A 13,938-nucleotide genomic window follows, 5' to 3' on the forward strand; every position below is an offset into this window, starting at 1 on the left:
TGCACTATCTCTCTGTTAATCAATACGGGGGCCTATAGCCTCTGATAAACCCAGGCTGTGCCCTAAATAGCAGCTAACTCCATTTTAAGTGCAGGGTTTGGGTCAGGTTCAGTGCCCTGCATAGGGTAGGGGGTGCCATTCTGGACGCACCAGGCTGGTAACTGATGCTGATCTTCATCTGCTAGCCTCCATTATGTTAACTCTGAGACTGGACACCTGTTCCGTTCACCAGCTTTCACCTGCGCTTCACAGCTTGTGAGCATCCTAAATGGCACCTTACTGCGCGCCCCTTTTGACGAAGGCCCACGGGGGCCGGTTCGGCGTAGTGCACCATGTAGGGAATAGAGTGCCATTTGGGATGGGAGGCGGAGAGGACGGCGAACAACTCACAGCAATCTATAAAACATGCCACCATAGGCCAGCTTTGGAAGCACAGATCTGCCAGTTTACCTTAAAATAAAATATGTTAAGATCAGGTAAGCAGCCTACATTCATATTCTTTTATATTCTTAAGGTTCTGGGCTCCTCCATTCTCTGCCTACTGGAGCAGGGTGTTGGTTCTTAACGGTAGAGAGGAAATCTATAGATAATACCAGAAGACAGTAGGTCATGACAATACAACAACAGTGTATGTCTGCTTGAGATTCCCCCAACCAATTAGGACACAGCAGAGTCAAGTTAATGATGGCTATCACACATATTACCCAGCCATGCTTTGTTAATTTATTTCCCCATTAACCATCTACTTAGGGCTATTGACACACATCTTTGGCATGTTTGTAAGGCATTGTAAAGCATTTCAGTAATCACCTTCTCAACATGGGGTCTATACAAGTGTTAAATGAACATTGGCACCACAGTTTTGAAAAACCCTCTCTTTAGTTTAGGACAACCCCCTGGGGTTTCGTGGCTCACATTAACCTCCACTGTCTGCAACTTGTCCCAGTGGGCTTATACCTACCATTGCCTGTATAGTGAATGTGTAATATTTAAGATGTAGCTACAGCATTCAGCACCTAACTACTGTATGACTATCTGAAATGAATATCTCAATAGGCGTTTTGTCTGAAATGTAAATGTATTTTCAATGTAAAAGTCGGGGAGATGCGTGATTACTCTGGAACACTGTCAAACAGCCAGAGCCTAAAGGTAGAATACGACTACAATGCAACAAGACAATGATCCAACCTCGAAACATTAAAGTTGTGCCCACATGTACAATTATGATTAAATCTTTACATTTATACCTACACTCGATAAGTCATAGTTAATTAGGTACCAGTTTGTGCGAGAACGGAGAAGGACGCATAAAGACAATCTTAAAAATATTCTCTTCAGGGGAACGTGTAAACAAACACCTTTGAGAAACACTTGATTGACTTATTCTAGTGCCCCTCCCTTTAGCTCTGTGATTAGGCGCCCCAAAAGGGGGAGTGACCGCGTCTCTAGATATATATTCCATTCAATGCATCCGCCAACAACACAGCCTGCAGATTGAGCGAGTAACGGAGGTTCCATTCACACACAAAGGGAGAAACACGAACGGTATCGTAGCGTAAACTATATTCCGTAACTTCACAGCAGACCGTGAAAATTGAGTGGTAGATTTTGACAGCCGTAAAATCAAGAGAGAGAAAGAAGTGTTCTGTGTGGATTCCCTATAATTTCTGCCAGGCAGATAAGACCCGAAGGCTACTCCCAAGGAACACTGTCTGCGAAAAGGATGACTTTGCCAGCCTCTCTAGATTAATCGGACACTACAGCCTACTTGCAAGTGCAAGTTCGCTGGCACTTTGAAGAAGACAAATTGGGCAGTGAGCGAGGATGGCGTGTAACTTGCTGGATCTGGGTTGGTGCCTGCTTTTTGCACTGGTTTTACACAGGTCGAGCTGCGCTGCGGCGAAGGAGCATCAATGCCAGGAGATATCTGTGCCCTTATGCAAAGGTATTGGGTACAACTACACCTACATGCCCAACCAGTTCAACCACGACACACAGGACGAGGCAGGACTGGAGGTGCACCAGTTTTGGCCCCTAGTGGAAATCAAGTGTTCTCCGGACCTTAAGTTTTTTCTTTGCAGCATGTACACTCCTATTTGCTTGGAGGACTACAAGAAGCCCCTGCCGCCCTGTCGGAGTGTATGCGAGAGAGCCAAGGCGGGCTGCGCGCCTCTCATGAGGCAGTACGGATTCCCATGGCCAGACCGAATGAGATGCGATTTATTACCTCTGCGAGGTAACCACGAAACACTATGCATGGACGACAACAGGAGCGAGACTACGACTGTTTCTCCCGTCGTCGCAAAGCCCACAAATCGCCCTGTGAAACCAGTAAACCCGCGAAAGAGCAAGAACGGACATGGCCGTTCGAATGTCCCCAGTAAACACAAACCTCCTAGTTCTTCTTGCGAACCTCGGTGTCAGTGTCGCGCTCCCATGGTTCCAGTCAACAGCGACAGCCATCCTCTTTATAACCGAGTCAAAACAGGACAGACACTCAACTGCGCAATGCCTTGCCACAACCCGTTCTTCACCCAGGACGAAAGGACATTTACTGCATTCTGGATAGGGCTGTGGTCGGTGCTATGTTTTATCTCCACTTTTGCAACGGTGGCGACTTTTTTAATCGACATGGAACGGTTCAAATACCCGGAGAGACCCATTATATTCCTATCGGCTTGTTACATGTTTGTTTCGGTCGGCTACATCGTTAGACTAATTGCTGGACACGAACAAGTGGCTTGCAACCGGGAACATGACATTGAGCACATCCACTATGAGACCACTGGTCCTGCGCTTTGTACAATTGTTTTTCTTCTCATCTACTTCTTCGGTATGGCCAGTTCTATTTGGTGGGTCATTCTGTCTCTCACCTGGTTCCTGGCCGCGGGGATGAAATGGGGGAATGAGGCCATAGCGAGCTACTCGCAGTATTTTCATTTAGCTGCCTGGCTGATACCTAGCATGAAGTCAATTGCTGTGTTGGCGTTGAGCTCTGTGGACGGGGACCCTGTGGCTGGAATATGCTATGTTGGTAATCAGAACTTGGATAGCCTCCGGGGCTTCGTTTTGGCGCCCTTGGTTATCTATCTGTTCATTGGGACTATGTTTCTCCTGGCTGGGTTTGTGTCACTGTTCAGGATCCGAAGTGTTATAAAACAAGGAGGGACAAAAACGGACAAGTTGGAGAGACTAATGATCCGGATAGGGATTTTCACAGTGCTGTACACTGTCCCAGCCACTATTATAGTAGCATGCTACTTCTACGAGCAGCACAACAGACAGACTTGGGAAATAACCCACAATTGTTCATGCTTGTTGGATTATGAAATGCAGAAGCCGGACTATGCTGTGTTCATGCTCAAATATTTCATGTGCCTTTTGGTTGGCATCACGTCCGGCGCGTGGGTCTGGTCGGGAAAAACTCTTGAATCCTGGAGGACTTTCTGCACCCGCTGCTGCTGGGGCAATAAGGCCACGACCGGATCAATGTACAGTGATGTTAGCACGGGACTGACGTGGAGGTCTGGCACTGCAAGCTCGGTCTCTTGTCCCAAGCAGATGCCTTTGTCACGGGTTTGAAAAGGAAGAATGGAACACTAATTTTGTTGGGATTGTCCATCAGCATGTTCCAATTAGCACATTAACGAGCACCTAATGATTTCTCTTCATATATAATGATCCAATTTACAACCATAGAATCTGAATGAGATGTGATTATGTGGTTAGAACAATGTACCTGGCATTTAAGGCTTATCAAATTGAATGCGCCTATTTTAGTTTGGCTAAAGATAAAATGTAGTTACTCTTGGGGGCCAGTGTAAGTTGATATTGCTTAAAACATTGACTGTACACTCTTCGACAGAACCAGTTTGTTTCAAACACATCAATTACCTCTTAAACATGAAAGTAGCTTATCAAATGGTTTAATGTAGGTCTGTAATCATACGGGTTTCGTTGGTGCTTATGTATTTATATAATTATTAATTGTAAAAACATTGTACATTTGTATATAACATTTATACCAGATTGTAAATATGTATAATTCAATTTGATAGAATATCTTTATTTTGAGAATAAAACGACTTTTTTATTTCAACATGTGCGTCTTGGGAATTATTGTGCAACAATGCTGCGACCAACTGCGATAAGAAGCAAATATTCTACTTTGTGCTATTAATTTTCTTGCAATAACTATATATATATATATATATATATATATATATATATATATATATATATTTCTGAACGTCTTTGGCTGTTAGGCTACTTCTGGGTAGCGTTTGTGGAAAAAAGGGTTTTAATTTTTCTTTTATTGGAAAGTTAGCCGACTTTCACGTTTTTGGATGCAAATACAATCCGTGGCACGGCAATGTTCGAGTAATCCTCTTTCGAGTGAACCCCTCTGACCGACAATTATGTTGCAAACGCTTTATCTTTAACTCTCAATTAAAACCGACCTGGTAAAAATAGTTTTTCGATGACATAATGTGTCAGAATCTGCATGCACAGACCACTGAGCTGGCTGGACCTGCATATGAAATTAGAAGTGTGCTTGCGTGGGGCAGAGTTGAAGATACTCACTGCAGTGGATAATTGGGTGGTTGTCTTGTCTTTCTGCCAAGAGGCTCTAGGGCAGATAATGAAGATGTCAGACAGTGAGGGAGCGTGGACAGTAGGCTACGGATTTATCCAAAATGGCACACTACGTAGTATTCTACTTTAGATACAATCCGTATGGGACTTGGTTAAAGTAGGGTACTTACGGATAACCGTTTATCCATTTGCGATGCAACCCAACTGGTGACTGGGCAAACCCTCTGACTTTCTCGTTAAAAGGTAGACCTAATTACGACCCAGTGTGTGGTCAGTTTACTCTGCCTCTGAAAGCGCTTAAACAGCTGGCCTGGCTTATCTTATTTAGATACGACTTATTGCTTGTTGAAAACACACTCGTTTTTAGAGAGAAGGTTGTTAGTTCAAACTGTCGTACTTTTACGCAGTGGGGAGATGTTTTGGTAAAAGAAATTGAAATGCATTTACAAGGACATTAACATGTTAATTTGGGTATTCTAAGAAAGGCTTTTTGGACTTTAATGCCTTTTTAAAAATGTCCAAGCAAACACGAATTTCACTGCGTGATGTTGGGACAGTGTGGTCACTGCAACGGACTTCATCAGCATTTTATAAATACGGATAACTTAAGTCACTGGAACTTAATCGGAAACACTTCAGTTAGGTAGGCTTTGATGCCATCGGTGATATAACACCGCCACCATGTGGACAAACAATTAAATCACGTGTTTTAAGTTTTTATCCTGTAAATAATAACCAGGGTTAAGAGAAAACATTGTAAATGTGCTATATGGCTACACACAATATGTAAGCATTAACACACGACAGAGTGGTGTATTGCCAGGGAATAACCTCACAAATATGCGGTGTTAGAAGGCACGATGTTGATTTGCGAAGAGATGGACACACTCCGGCTAAAACGTCCTCTCCATCCCTGGACTGTAATCGCTTAGTAGACAAGCTGCAAATCCAATCCAGCAACAACTGTTCAGTGGTCTCGGCAAGGTAAATTAAGTGCAGCTTCTGTGATTTGGACCGGCACATAAAAAGAAAATCAAACTGCGAATGGAGTCCAACCACGGTTCTCCTAACTATAGCTCCAATCAGATTTAATTTGACTATATTAGTAACTTTTTCTGTAACCATGTTGTGTGCGAAATGCCATTTAGAAGCAACGCTTGTAAACAGAAATGGTTTTATACGGAACCAATACCATGCTTTCAACTATTTTATTTTGGTTATTGCACGAGAAGTAATAGAAATTCCTCAAAAAGAGGCCACACGTCATCATCACCAAATAAACAGTGGTTGACAGGTACTGCTAAAGGAGCAGGGAAACTGATCACTGACTGTATTGTGAATATTTCAATTTGTGCTGGAAACTATTGATTGCTTCTGGGTGGTGGGCTCTTCCTGTACCTACAAGTAAACATCCTTTATTTTCAAATTTCTGACATCATCCATTCAACTTGAGATCAGTGAGTGTTTTTGTAAAGGTGAAAGTTTACTTTAATGAACAGATATTACTTTAATTGTCATGTAACTGGGTATGTATGAGACGGTGACTACCATACTGGTCTGTACAGTATATGTTTCTAATCCTTTTGGAAGGCTGGAACCTCCCAAGTTAGTCTAATGATTGTCTCATAGTACCTTGATTCAAATTGTAGGCATTTAATGTGATAGTAAAGGCAGGGGTGTACTAACTCATTTGACCAAAGGCAATTGCATTTCAGTTTATTTAATTGCATCAATGGTTTCAAATGACCTTTGTCAATGAATTTGGTTAGAATTTAGCTCACATATCAGTGTGTGCAAAAAGAAAAAACAACTTTCCAGGAGGTATGCTTACCCTTTTCATGACAACCCATGTCCACAGGTAAAACTCCACCTTTGACATGAAGTGTTTAATGTATGCAGCATTTTCTCTGATAGTGAAAAAGGAAGGAGAGTGACTGTCCATAACATGACCTAAAACATATTCAGACTACTCAGTTACAGGCTGACAACAGAGTTCTGCTCTTAATTGAAGTTACAATTTAAAAGACTTAACTGTCACTTTAGATTCAATTTAGTTTTGATTTATATTCTTCCAAAAGACTGTTACAGGGGCAATATGTAAGATTTTTATTGTTCTACTAGCATAAAAAAAGGAGAATGACCATTAGATATCTGCAGTTAATTTATGTGTTCAAATAATATTTCTCAACAAACCTTATCCAAGTATCCAAGTCAACATGTCAACGTTGTGTCTGGTCTGTCTGTCAGTATGCGTTGACTGGCTTTGCACGTGCAGTAGGCCTGCCGTCCTTCCCACCCTAAACCATCCTGGACTTGCGAGTACTTTGCCAGTCCTGTTCGGTAAAGGAAGAAGAGTAGACAAGTTGTGATATTATTTATAGGCAAGATTCAACATAGTGCCCCTTTAACTGTGCCTCAATTTAGGTTAAAAGAGAAATGTGTAAATTCAGCATCTAGCATCTATAAGGGGAACACCATAACTAAACTTTATAACTGAGTTAACCTTAACTAGATAACAACTCAATAGCTTGGCAGCCTAGCTAACGTTATACAATGTGTGTTGTGGAATTCACGTTTTCATACTGCGTCCTGCTCGTGGTGGAACTTTAACCGAGCGAACAAACACATTTTGTAGAGTCCAAGGAGACGCCAGGCTGAGATGTATGTGTAGCTTACTGGCTAGTTGGCTCCTTAGATGGAAATAGCTTACCGATGGTGGAGAAATAGGGCCAACAGCTCACATTTCAGGTTCACATCAGCCTGTGTATGCCTGTAATTATTTGAGTTTTTGCCAGAGCTCTATCTTAATGTTTTTTGCGATTGGCAACTACACAACCATCATCACTGGGAATATGCTGAATCTACTCAGCGTTAATACACCAACGATAAAACTCAATTTTATATCTTTTTAATTTTTCAGCATTGTTATATGTAAAAATGCTCTGTGTCAACCTTTTAGTTTATACTGAAGACTTTATTTGAGTATGATTGAGTGAGGTCTGGTCCAGGAGCGTAAAGGTGAACAGTCAGTCATTACTGTCTGGTGAAAGTTATCCTGTCGCATCTGGTATCCTTTTGGATCTATGGAAATCTCCCTGTAATTTCTCTGGCATCATGGTGAATCTTAGTAGGACCCTCAGCCCCTGGACCACATATCATGGATACCTGGTTGTGTTACTGATCTAGACCTTGACTGGACCACATATCATGGCTACCTGGTTGTGTTACTGATCTAGACCCTGACTGGACCACATATCATGGCTACCTGGTTGTGTTACTGATCTAGACCCTGACTGGACCACATATCATGGCTACCTGGTTGTGTTACTGATCTAGACCCTGACTGGACCACATATCATGGCTACCTGGTTGTGTTACTGATCTAGACCCTGACTGGACCACATATCATGGCTACCTGGTTGTGTTACAGATCTAGACCCTGACTGGACCACATATCATGGCTACCTGGTTGTGTTACTGATCTAGACCCTGACTGGACCACATATCATGGCTACCTGGTTGTGTTACTGATCTAGACCCTGACTGGACCACATATCATGGCTACCTGGTTGTGTTACTGATCTAGACCCTGACTGGACCACATATCATGGCTACCTGGTTGTGTTACTGATCTAGACCCTGACTGGACCACATATCATGGCTACCTGGTTGTGTTACTGATCTAGACCCTGACTGGACCACATATCATGGCTACCTGGTTGTGTTACAGATCTAGACCCTGACTGGACCACATATCATGGCTACCTGGTTGTGTTACTGATCTAGACCCTGACTGGACCACATATCATGGCTACCTGGTTGTGTTTCTGATCTAGACCCTGACTGAAAACTCCTGCTATTGCTGCCCACAGACAGCCCACCACCCTGAAGACTCCACCTACAGCCCACATGTTCCCATCTGTAGTTATTGATCCGCGGGTCACCTGAACTTTTACATACATTGAGGAAAGAGTGGCCTTAACAGGGGCCTTAAAAGGTCATTTATTGGTATGATCTCCACCCAGTATACGCCACAGCCAGAAGAAGACTAGACACCATCCAAACTCTCTAGGCTAGCATAACCTTTCCACCCACTGTGCTTCTTTGCTCTTTCAGGTTTTATGAGTATCTGCATAAGCACTTTGGGACAACAGCAGAAGAGGGCTTTACATTTGATTGATTCACTAGTCAGCAAACTGGATAGAATACACTGAAAAAGAAAGATACTAGCAGACTTTTATCCTGTAACAAATGCTTGTTTTAATCTTGCAAAAAAGAGTTGCTACGTTTGATACAGCATGCACCTGTTGATATTACTATGTAGGCTTGCTGCTGGGAATGGTGCGGTATATTAAGTTATATTTATTATCGGTACATTTACTTTGACGCTAACATCAAAGGAGTGAGAATAGATTTTTTTTCTATCACTAGGGACAACAAGTATATCATCCTATAGATGTGTTTGAAAGGTGAGAAGGACTGAGAGTCAATATCTTTCTGAAATCTTTCTGATGTTTCGCTAGGCTCAATGCAGCAATCTCTGACTCAATTCTTTAGTTTCTTTCTCCCATGAGATATAAGTGCGAGTTGGTTTGTTTTATAATGACCAGGGGTCTGGTAAAAAGTAGTGTACTATATAGGTGCCATTTGGAACACACTGGAACAGTGGATCAATGGTTGAGTACAAGGTTATGTTCACTGTTGTAGTATTTCAAATCTAAAACCGAACATCATGCTTACAAAACACCTTCTGAGAATAACAGAATGATTGGAAATAAGTTAAATTATTAAAGTATAATTGATATGTCAAGGAGAAAAACATACACAGGCAATATACTTTACATTTCTCATCTCTGGCTTATGTCCTTGCTTGTCTCTGCACTTTCATATATCTACCACTCGAGGGAGTGTGGGACAATGGCATCTAGAGGATGCACCATCCTTTGTGGTTTTAGCCAATTTACAATAAGGCACTTGTTGACAACACAATGTGTAAAATGTTAAATTGTATTAGCGATCACTTTAAAACAGATAACATACATCTATCCATGACTGGCAAATTGCGCTTACATTTTAGTCAATCATTTATATTAAGTAAAAAACAGTGTAGGCCTACAATGAAAAATCAAGAATGTAGGCAATACTAAACAACAGCTACACAACCCAATCTCAGATGGACCTGTAGATTAGACACTATGGTTTACAAATGCTGTTGTGGAGATCTGAGAGATTTTGGCAGGCGTTATCAACATAATGAAACTTCCACAGATCCCACTAGCAAGTGGATGGTGTTTACATGTATTAAATCCATGCTCATCGTATGTAGTGCCTAGGGTTACATTTGGGATTGGACTAAAGTATGAAGGCCTTGCACATCATTTTGACAAAGAATGCTTAAAAATAGCAAAAACACCCATCACACACAAATCATTTACAGGTCAGGTGGGAGGGTCATTGAGGTGGGGATGAAGGGGTCGCTTGTGTTCCTTCTTCCATACAAGTAGCTCCTTTTCTTCTCTGACGAACTAGTGGGGGGTTGGGGGTGTTATCACTGAAGATCAAAAGTCCGTTTTAAATTTGCTTTTGTAAGCATTGATCATTGTGTCAGTTCAACCTTGTCCCTGACTGAGATGTTCTAAGTGAGGAGGTCTATGGTTTTCTTGGATGTCAGTCCAACCTTGTTCCTGACTGAGATAGTCTCATACCAGATGTTCTAAGTGAGGAGGTCTATGGTTTTCTTGGAGGCCAAAGCAGAGGAGTAGATTATGTTCCTTTGCTATCCTCTGTTTTTGAATTAGTCTTGACTTCGGTTTGATTGGGCCAAGTCAGTCTTTTCTGACTGTTGTTGGTGAACAGTTGAACCGAATGGTGTGGATTGGAACGGCAGCTGTGGCTAGCGTTGTTCTTCAAAGTCAACTCACTGGGATTGTTTGAATCTTTTATTCTCACTGTGTTAGCTAACACAAACAATGCCGCACACAGAATGTGTTCACAAGTACAAAAGACAGCTTTGCCATTGTTGCATTCAGTGCCGGCTCTAGCCTTTTGGGGGCCCTAAGCAAAATTAAATTTGGGGCCCCCTCTCTCCTATCAGTCGAGGTCTCCCTAGCAGTTGGAGGTCCCCTGGCAGTTGGGGGCCCTAAGCGACTGCTTATGTCACTTATGCCTGGAGGCGGCCCAGGATCCATTATGGCCTAGCATAGAACTACAATATTAAGACTTTGGCCATCTCAGAAAATTGTTCAAAGCCAATAATCTGATCAGTGTATATTTGTTCAAACAAACACTGTATTGAACACTGTAACATTGAAGTAAACACAAAGAAATATGAATACAGTAAGAATGTGTGTTTTCAAACTCAGTATTTTACTCTGACCTTATAATGCAAAATGAAGGCAACTTGGTTTGGTATAAATGTCCTGTTTTCAAGTGGTCCAGTTCTTCTGAGCATTTTACAGGATTTGCCATTTCTTTTCTTTTGTCCTTTCCTCTGTCCAAGTGGTCCCACAGCTTCAATTATTTTCTGGTCTGGGCTCTGAGGTGGCCAATCTAATACTTTGTGTGTTTCACCTGCAGACCTCTGCTCCGATAAGGTCTTGATTGTCTTTGCAGTGCTTGGGGTCATTATCATGCAGAAAGATAAAGTTTCTCCAGTTCAGTTAATGATGGCCATTTGTTGTCAGACATCTTCCTTCAACTTGCCAACTTTCTTCAAATCTGTTTAATCTCAAGATATCAATAACCTTTTTTACAACACTAGACGTTTTTTAAAAGTTTTTATTGTATTAATATTAATATTTATTGTGTTTTTATGAGCAAATATTTACTATCCAGAAAAATAGAATAAAAAAAGTTTCAGATGGCCTAAGACTTTTTGCGGAATACTGTAATGAAATAACTGTATAACATTATTCAGGATCTGATGAAGAGGAAGAATCAGTGGAGGTGCTGGAGGATCCTCTTATCCCCACTTCCTGCATGTTCATGTCTTCCTGGAGCCTATCCCGGGACTCCGCGCTGTCAGAACGTTGCTCAACGAGTGTTGTATCAACCACCGTGTGGCGTCGGTGCCTCTGACTACTGTACAATGGCGAGGGGGTAGACAGCCGAGACAGAACCGCCGGGTCTCTCTCTACCCGCCGGGATACAGGGAGGGGAGATGTACGGGAGATGTTTTTGGGATGGACAAAGTGACCGCTCGACGGGGCACCCATTGGCAGAGGCTGAAGCGGCGGTGTCGGATCAACCTTCGCTTCCCTCCACGGCGGCCTGCTCCCCAGCAGGTTCGGGCCACCCGACCTGACGCGGGTGTCGTTGTTTATCCGGACTCGTCCGTGCGAGAAGTCGCCGTTCGGGTAACAGCTGGAGGCGGGCTTGTCGGAGTGACCCGGCCCTCGCTTGAGGACTGTTTTGGGGGGGGTGTGGTTCTGGTTGTATAGGACCTCTGTGTCCTCCCCAACCCTTCCGGTCGCAAACAGGGCGCCCTCGTTCTTCAGCTCCCCTCCAGGCTCCCTTCTCCTCCTCCCCCGCCTCGCCACGCGCCGCACGGAGCACACCAAGTCGGACAGATTCACCAGGAGCGACAGGGAGGCAGCGGCCAGCATGAAGTTGAGCATGATGGTCTTCTCTGTGGGTCTCGCCACATAGCACTCCACCATAGAGGTACAGGGGGACTCATAGCACTGGAAGCTCCTGGGGACAGAAAAGCCATAGAGGTAGTACTGGCCTGCACCGAATGCTGCCTCCAGGAAAATACGCAGCACCAGGTCCAATAGGTAAGCGGATAAAAAGTCAGGCACCCTTTTCGGTGGAGCTTGTTGAGGAGGCGTGAACACAGGGCCTGCCTGGCTTCCGCTGCCAAAGACACGAAGAGTCGATGATAGTTTATGGATAATATAAGCCACAAACATAATGTGAGGGATATAGAGCAGGATGAGTTGGAAGAGCCAGAAGCGGAAGAGGGAGAGGGGCGCGAAGCGGTCGAAGCAGACGTTGGTGCAGCCCGGCTGGATGGTGTTGCACACAAAGCGCTCCTGTTCGTCCCGGAAGAGCGGATAGCCAGAGAACAGCAGGACGAACAGCCTCAGGACCAGAGTCAAGATCAGCCAGGTCTTCCCTGAGACAACGGAATATTCATGAAACATCCTAAAACATGCACAGAGAACTAGCAAACCAACAAAAGAATACATATTTAAACGACAGAAAGAACACCATGACTGGTCGCCCGAAAAAGTGAAAATGCCGGGCAGAACTTAAATGTATCAAAATGGGTCAAAATGGCTGCATTGTCACAGTTTCGACCATTTGGATTTTGACTGGCTTTTTGGCGAATCAGTCTTTTTGACCAATCACATTGTGCATTTTAAGTAAGTTGCACGTTGTGCATTTTTAAGTAAGTACGTAAGAAAAAATAATAAAAGAATTGGTCTTCCAGTGTGAATGCAGTCAAGAAGATGTCATGTAAAATCATGAGTAACATCAAGTATTCTATGCATACGGCATGTACAGATCCATTACATCTACATGGCGGAAAATAAAACTTACCCAGGAAGGTGACATTGTGGTTGAAAGTCACAAATATTATTTCCATTAGGCCCATCTTTTCCATACTGAACCCAAGCACCTCATCCCATAGATAAACAGATCTTGATCCAATCCCAATCACTCAGTAAGGGTCCATATTAGTCCAATTAATCCGATCCAGTTCAATCAAATCACTTTGATTCAATTCGGTCAGATTCAAAACCGAGTGCCATGTAAAAAATGGCTCTGGCGCATTTCCCTGTTCCCCCGAGCGGGTGTGAACGTGTGTCCACTAGACTACAGGAAGATCTCAATAATGTACTCCTCGCAACCTCTCCCTTTGTCTCCTCAAAACCAATTGGACGAGAAGGTCTGATGGGCGGGATCTTTGACTTTCTCATCTAGTGGGTTTTAAGAAGGAGACAAGGATCAAGGAGAGGACACGGGGAGAACAGAATTGAGATATTCCCTATAGCTCTCGCCATCTTGCTCTGTGTTATAAACAGAACAGCTCCCTGACTGACAAGACACCAGAGTCTTCTCTGGGAGCTATTCTTATCACATCCCAAATCATGTTACCATCAAAGCATTGCTAGAATATTTTTACAAAATGCATTGAGCCAGGACAACTGGCTGGGCCTACCAAACAAGCTTCCTGAATGTTATGCAAATTGAAGGTAGAATCTGACAATAATGCTAATTTTAGCTTTGTGTCCAAATGGAGGTGATCCTGAATCGTTCATTTGGGGATTGGCAGAGAAAATGACTAGTCTTTGTGTGTACCCAAAATGGGGCCATACTCTTTAAATAGTGCACTAC

The 13,938-nt window shown here is 43.1% G+C and overlaps 2 protein-coding genes across 3 annotated transcripts; one reads left to right on the forward strand and one right to left on the reverse strand.

The window, feature by feature from the left end:
- The first annotated feature begins 1,494 nt into the window (after positions 1–1,494).
- Positions 1,495–4,080, forward strand: LOC105017806 (frizzled-8). Its single transcript, XM_010882713.2, has one exon. It carries the CDS (start codon positions 1,825–1,827, stop codon positions 3,580–3,582), a length of 1,758 nt encoding a protein of 585 aa, XP_010881015.1. The 5' UTR covers positions 1,495–1,824; the 3' UTR covers positions 3,583–4,080.
- A 4,827-nt stretch (positions 4,081–8,907) lies between these two features.
- Positions 8,908–13,589, reverse strand: LOC105018008 (gap junction delta-4 protein-like). 2 transcript variants are annotated; one of them, XM_020042610.2, is made up of 2 exons: positions 13,141–13,589; positions 8,908–12,707 (listed from the first exon to the last, which is right to left on the reverse strand). In XM_020042610.2, the coding sequence occupies exons 1-2, from the start codon at positions 13,153–13,155 to the stop codon at positions 11,505–11,507; spliced, it is 1,218 nt and encodes a 405-aa protein (XP_019898169.2). In that variant the 5' UTR covers positions 13,156–13,589; the 3' UTR covers positions 8,908–11,504. The 2 variants fall into 2 exon arrangements, with proteins under 2 accessions (XP_019898169.2, XP_010881398.2); XM_010883096.3 differs by having other exon boundaries at positions 8,908–12,712.
- Between the last annotated feature and the right edge of the window lie 349 nt (positions 13,590–13,938).

The sequence above is a fragment of the Esox lucius genome, chromosome 3, assembly GCF_011004845.1.
Source record: "Esox lucius isolate fEsoLuc1 chromosome 3, fEsoLuc1.pri, whole genome shotgun sequence".
NCBI lineage: Eukaryota > Metazoa > Chordata > Actinopteri > Esociformes > Esocidae > Esox > Esox lucius.